Source organism: Malus domestica, chromosome 10 (genome assembly GCF_042453785.1).
Source record: "Malus domestica chromosome 10, GDT2T_hap1".
Taxonomy (NCBI): Eukaryota; Viridiplantae; Streptophyta; class Magnoliopsida; order Rosales; family Rosaceae; genus Malus; species Malus domestica.
In genome coordinates this window covers 7,941,042-7,947,434 of record NC_091670.1, presented here as the reverse complement: position 1 = coordinate 7,947,434, position 6,393 = coordinate 7,941,042, and the positions used below count along the sequence as shown (strand labels likewise).

The 6,393-nt window shown below is 35.2% G+C and overlaps 1 protein-coding gene across 1 annotated transcript; it reads right to left on the bottom strand.

Annotated features, from left to right (window-relative positions):
• Positions 1-5,240: 5,240 nt before the first annotated feature.
• LOC103445150 (protein SMALL AUXIN UP-REGULATED RNA 12) lies at positions 5,241-6,135 on the bottom strand. Its single transcript, XM_008384136.4, has one exon. It carries the CDS (start codon positions 5,941-5,943, stop codon positions 5,629-5,631), a length of 315 nt encoding a protein of 104 aa, XP_008382358.1. The 5' UTR covers positions 5,944-6,135; the 3' UTR covers positions 5,241-5,628.
• Between the last annotated feature and the right edge of the window lie 258 nt (positions 6,136-6,393).

Below are 6,393 nucleotides of genomic sequence, written 5' to 3'. Positions count from 1 at the left end.
TGGGCTCATTTGGTTGTAGGATTGGAATGAAAAAAATTTCTTAATTTTACGGCATTCTTAATTTTACGGCATATTGATGATAAAAGTGAATGATTTTTCATTTGGAGGAGATTAAAAAAAAATATGACATTAAAAACTCATTCATTCTAATCCTACCATTTTAGAGAGTATTCAAATATGAATAAGTTTTCTTCATGAGTAATTCATCTTCTACCTTCTAGTTGATCTAATTTTTCCATTTCTCACACCAACAGACCTTATTAAGTTATCCATTTTAATTCAATCCTACATACCAAATGAGCCTCGTCTTGAAAACCTAAAAGCGTATTACTTTTAAGGCTTTGGGTGGTTCGCTATAGTCTTACTCATCAAGATGGATCATTGTGGGCCGGTGTCGGTCGTCCCTCATAATTAATGGATTAATTGTCTGATGATTATAATGTAATGTGATTGGTTTGTTTCTAGCATGTGGGTGGCTCTTTGTCATCCCCCGGAGTTTTTTTCCCAAGTGGCTTACCCGGGGCGAGATTTTTTCTGGGCCACTTTTTTAACCATGCTCTTTGTAATAGTTCATTTGGTCTGATATGAAAAAGAGCCATTTTTCAAATGTGGTCCAAAGAAAATGAATGTCCACGCGGTTGAATGTTTTGCGGTTTTATTACTAAAATGTTCAATAAGATGGTGAGTTGGAGTGAATGGGCAAATTCCGAAATTTTTACATGCTGTGAGGGCATAGTGGGTAAAATTTATGAGTTACTGATGACTTTTCTTCGGCAACTAAACTATTTCGTCCTCAAGAGAATGAATGTCCACTTAAAATACTTTAAATTGAAGGTTGAAGTTGAATTGGTCATAAAAGAAATTTGTACTACTCGCCACAAAAATGGTAGGATTATGATGAATAAAGCTCTTTTGTGACGTATTCATCTTCTACCTTCAACTTAGACATTTAGAAGTTGAGTCCACATCATTTATTCAATCAACATAGAATTCTAGTGAGTTTTTCCGCCCAATCCAATCCTCAACATTGAAATGAGATCTTAATTAAGAACTTCTCTCACAAAAGCATAAAAAAATTTGTTAGGCTAATATATCAATACTTCTAGTGGATATGAGTTTGTTCAAATTGTGTGAATACTTTAAATATCGAGAGATGCTCGATGTAAAATTAACTAATGAATGCCACTGTGAACACGAAAATTTCCTGAAAGGAAAGAGACAAGAACAACATGCACAAAATAATATTTGTATTTGATGATTTTGGGTTACAATCTCTCTCAAATTTGATCCTCTGATTCGATCTCCGTAAGGTGTTGATTTGTGGATGTGCGATTGATCCAAAGGGCCGTTGAGCTTGATCTAAGGATGAACGTTCTTCAAGGGCCGTGGGCTTGATCTTTGAAGGTGGATTTGAGCGGATCTTCAAGGAGCCGTTGGGGCTTGATCTTGAGGATGAGTGTTTCTTTAAGAGCCGTTGAGGCTTGATCTTGAATAACGGTGATGAACGGATCTTCAAGGGCTTTTGGGCTTGATCTTGAAGAACAGTGACGAACGGATCTTTAAGGGCTTTTGGGCTTGATCTTCAAGAACGGTTGGATGTATGGATTTGTCGACGTTGTTGATCCAAAGGGCCATTGGGGCTTGATCTTAGGATGAACGGATGATGAACGATGAACACTTTCTTCAAGGGCCGTCGGGGCTTGATCTTGAATTGGTGGAAGTTCTTCAAGGGCCTTTGGGGCTTGATCTTGAATTGGTGGATGATTGTTGATCCAAAGGGCCGTTGGGGCTTGATCTTAGGATGAACGATGAACGAAGAACGAAGAACGAAGAGGGCTTTTTTGATTATTCGGGAACCTGGATGCTTGAGAGCTTCGGAGTTTCAGAGCTTCAAGAATTTTGCCTAATGATTTTGCCCCCCCCCAAATGAATGAAATTGGCTTCTATTTATAGAATTTTCCAAGGCCTAATTTTGAATATAATATTCCAGATGAAATAAGTGGTTTTTGCCGGGTGTTGACACGTGTCCTGTTTGATGACTTTTCCGACTCATTTCAATTTTTCGTCGAGTCACACGCTACGTGTAAAATTTATGTAATACATGAGCGTTGAAACTTTGATTTATCGGTCAACATTTATTTACCAAAATTTCGATGTTTACAGCCACCTTAAAAAATCATCATGCATTTCTTAAAGTGAAACTTTTACTGATAACTTTATAGAAGATGAGATACATGATGGTGCTTTTGTTTTGCAACTTTCTTTTTCCTTTCAAACTCAAATTTTCTTACATGCAATTCGTCTTGATTTTTGGAAAGTGTTAGTAGCAACTCCTTGCTTAATAAGTACTCAGAGCCCTAGTGCATGCAGTACTCAAGGTTAATGGGAGTTGAAGGACTGTTGATTAGAGTGTACATATATATTCCAATTCCAAACAAGATATGGTCTTAGACCGTATGCCATAAGTAAAGGATAAGATAAAAATGATATTTTCATGTATGATGCGTATTTTCCGAGTCCAATGTATTGGAGGCTTGGAATAGCGTATGAATAATTGGGTGGATATGAACCTCGAGCTGGCATATATATAATTTGGACAATCATTTATATTATGAACTCAAAGCTAGACTTCCATTTCTAATGAGTATCTCTGGAACAGAAAAAAATGTAATTGAGTGAAATTTAAATGAAATTTTTCAACAAGTAATTGTTGTTGTATATGTGGAGACATAATAGTAAAAATTCTCCGTCTTTTGTTTTGATGAAATTGTACCACAAAATAATTAAACAAGTGGGAAGGGGAGGGAGAGGGTTGGACGATCAATTTTTTATGCCTAAGTCGAGGGACAGAGAGATTTACGGTTGAATTGCGTAGCATTCATTTACTTGAGATGTGTACACTGAGGGGTATGAGATTGTCATGTCATGTGTTGACGTCTAGTTGGCTAAAGAGTATCATTCGTCGGATGCACTAAAGAATTATCCTAAATATATTATTAAATTAATAATATCTTAGAATTATCCCGTAGAGTTCTTGATTGGATTGGATTGTTGTTCCTTGCTTGAAGGAAGTTGTCTTCAATAAGGAAAGCTTAAAGATAGAAATTAGTTATTAATTTTACCTTTAATTTTCTTGCCTTATCTTTTTACTTTGAGCATAGAAGTTTAGAGAAGTTGTAGTAAGCAGCTCAGATCTTCTTAGTGGTTAACTTGGCGTGAAACGTATGTGGGCCTCACTAATTTCTTGGTGGTTAAAATTTTCTAATTAGTTTTTAAAATAACTTTCATACTCTAAACTCGAATTCCACTAAGAGTTTCGTAACTTAATTAAACTTCCCTTCCCCCTGCTTGAACTCAATTTGGTAGCAATGATGACAGGAAAATGGGGAAGCAGACGATGAGACCAGAGATATCGTGAGGAAAGAAAGAGATAAAATATAGACTAATAATTTTCTATTTTTCCTGTCAAAATCTGAATTGGTGGGATCCAATTATAACCTGTTATTACCTTCTCTTAATTTTTCGCAACTTGAAATTTTAATTGGAAAACACTCGTGGGTATAAAATATCGATGATATTAGAAATATCGGTAGTCTAAAAACAAGGAAATTTCGATGGAAATATCGGGATATTATCGATATTGATAAAAATTGAATAAAAACCACCGAAATTGTAAGAAAAACTTGGAAATTTTTATTGAAACTTTGCAGGATGTTTATTTAGTCAATTATCTATTAGTTTATCACAAAAAATTGGAAGGAAATGCATTGCATGATAGATATAACTGATTTAAGTTGATTATATAGCGAGGTGACAAACATTGTAAGTGTAGAAAATATGTAGTAATTAATGAAAGAAATTTAAATACACCATAATCATTTATATATAATGAATTAGTACAATAGTTTACACTTTATACATTGCATGGTAAAATACATGAGTGACTTAGTAAGATCTAAAATATCGATGATATTGGAAATATCGGTAGTCTAAAAAAATATCGGTAGTTCAAAAACACGAAAATTTTGATGAAAATATGAAGATATTATGGATATTTTAAATCATGTAACTAACACTACTCGGTGGATGTGGTACTCTAAATATTATTTTTGTGAAGAACCTGATCGCTGATCCGTACCAAACCAATGTACCCCACATTCTCTGACAAGTTACTCAATTTTAACATGTTTTTAGGAAAAGGATTATCGCCAGATTTCTTTTCTGAAAATCTTAAGGATTTCGTGATCGTAATCGTTCATCGTACATCGTGGGTCAGAAATTATTTTAAAATTTAAAATTTAAAATTAAATATAAATAGTATTTAACGAAAACTGACTGTACGATAAATAATGAACGATTATGATTACGAAATCCCTAGAATCTCTAAGAAAATGATTCGGGAAAGGATCCTTTGGGTACTTCATTTTTAAGCTAATAGACGCTCCTGAATGTGATTTGACTCAAGATTTTGTATTCCACGTAGCTAAGCTACCTGCTGCTTCAAGCCATGCACAGATCTCAATTTTTTCCTACATGGAGAGGGATATTACATACGTTTATTTTTAGAGAACTTTAACGAAAAGCTATCGGTACTGTTCATTTTAACAAAAAATCATATTTTTACACTAAAAAGTCAATTATGATACTATTCACTGTACTATTTATTTTGTCTTTATCATTAAAACTCAAAGTTTTTAAGTCATTTTCATTAATTTTCCTTTATTTTTAACTACGTCATTTGGAACTCTATTTAAATCTTACTTTGCATACTGTAACTCAAAAGTCACCAATTTATTTCCTAAAACTTGAAATTCGTTTCACTTTGATTTTTGGACTCTTTCTTCTGTCAGAAACTTATAGGTCGCCTTTCAAAACATATGTGGAATCTAACACCCAATAAGACTATGTCACATGTGCAATAAATTTGATTATAAATTTCCATTATGCGTTAACATTCAACAATCAGAGAATGCTAATTTTAAAAGAAATTGAAGAGATGAAAAAAATAAAAAAGAATTTGATTAGCCTGGCGCACCCAAATCAAACACACATAAAAAATTAACAGATCTCAGCAATGTGGAGCAAATTTTGAGTTTTATAGAGACGACTTTCAAGTTTTAAGAGGCAAAATAGGATCAAAATCGAGTTATAGAGGCAAAGTGAAGGGAACTTTGAGTTTCAAAGAATAATGTGGTGACTTTTGAGTTATAAGAAGTAAAGTGAGATTAAAAGAGGCATAGTTAAAAATAAGCCTATTTTTAAGGCAAACAGTCGCCTTATAAGCTGTCCTTAATTCCTTAAAAACAGTAGTAATTGTCTCACAGGGAACATAACAATCTACCTCTGTGAGTAAAATGGATCTCAAACTTTACAATGTAACCAAACCCATTTTATGTTTAATGGGTTTCAAGTTAGGGTCAACAATCAAACATCTAAAAAGGGTTCAAAACAATCCTCCCAACCCCCAAAAAATAAAAAATAAAAAAACCCCACAAATTAAGGTCAAGATTGATGTTAAAAAAAAGAGAGAAGCTATGACTATCTAGCTAGCTAAGCTTCATCTTGGTCATCTCTTCTCCATGAAAATCCCACACACAAATCTCTAGACCTTGAAAATATCCAATGATATCATTTGAGCATCGACGTTAGGGATCGAAAAACTTCTTCTTCGCAGGGGATGGTGAGGCCCATGTCGTGATCGAAGCCAAATTCCTCTTCGGCTTGGCGGAGGAGGCATTGGAACTGAGGATGTGTCAAGAACGAGATGGGAACAATGTACCTTGTTCTGTTCTCGCCAACGTAAACTGGGAAATGGCCTTTTGGGACATCAATGGGAAGACCATCTTCGTCGTAGCCATGTTTCTTTCCCAAGCTCGAGCATCTTTTCAGGATTTGCTTGAGCACTGCGGTTTGAGCCAGTTTGTTTGGTTTTCTGATGCCCATTTCCTTTTTCTTTGCTTTGTGTTTTTGGTTTCTGGTGTTTGTTTTGGGGTAAAGGAAATGGGGAAGGAAGGATAAGAGAGGTGTTGGTGGTGAAGTGAGTGAAGGGTGATAGGGGTATTTATGGAGGAGAGGGTTTGAGAGTGTGTGTGTGTGTGTGTGTGTGTGAGAGAGAGAGAGAGAGAGAGAGAGAGAGAGAGAGAGAGAGGTCATGTGGAAGTGTGGGGAGGGAAGGACAGACCACGGGTGTGTTTGGGGTATGTGTGTGTGTGTGTATGTGTGCAAGGACATGGTGGGAGCCAAACCCATTGGGTTTACTCTTGCATGTTGGCCCTCCATATGACAACATGGACCCTCTCTCTCTTTCTTCATGGAAAAATTTCATTTTTTGGATGAAGGTATCTAAATTTGAAAGTTTGGTTTCGAAAGCTCTATACTTTATTGACTGACCAA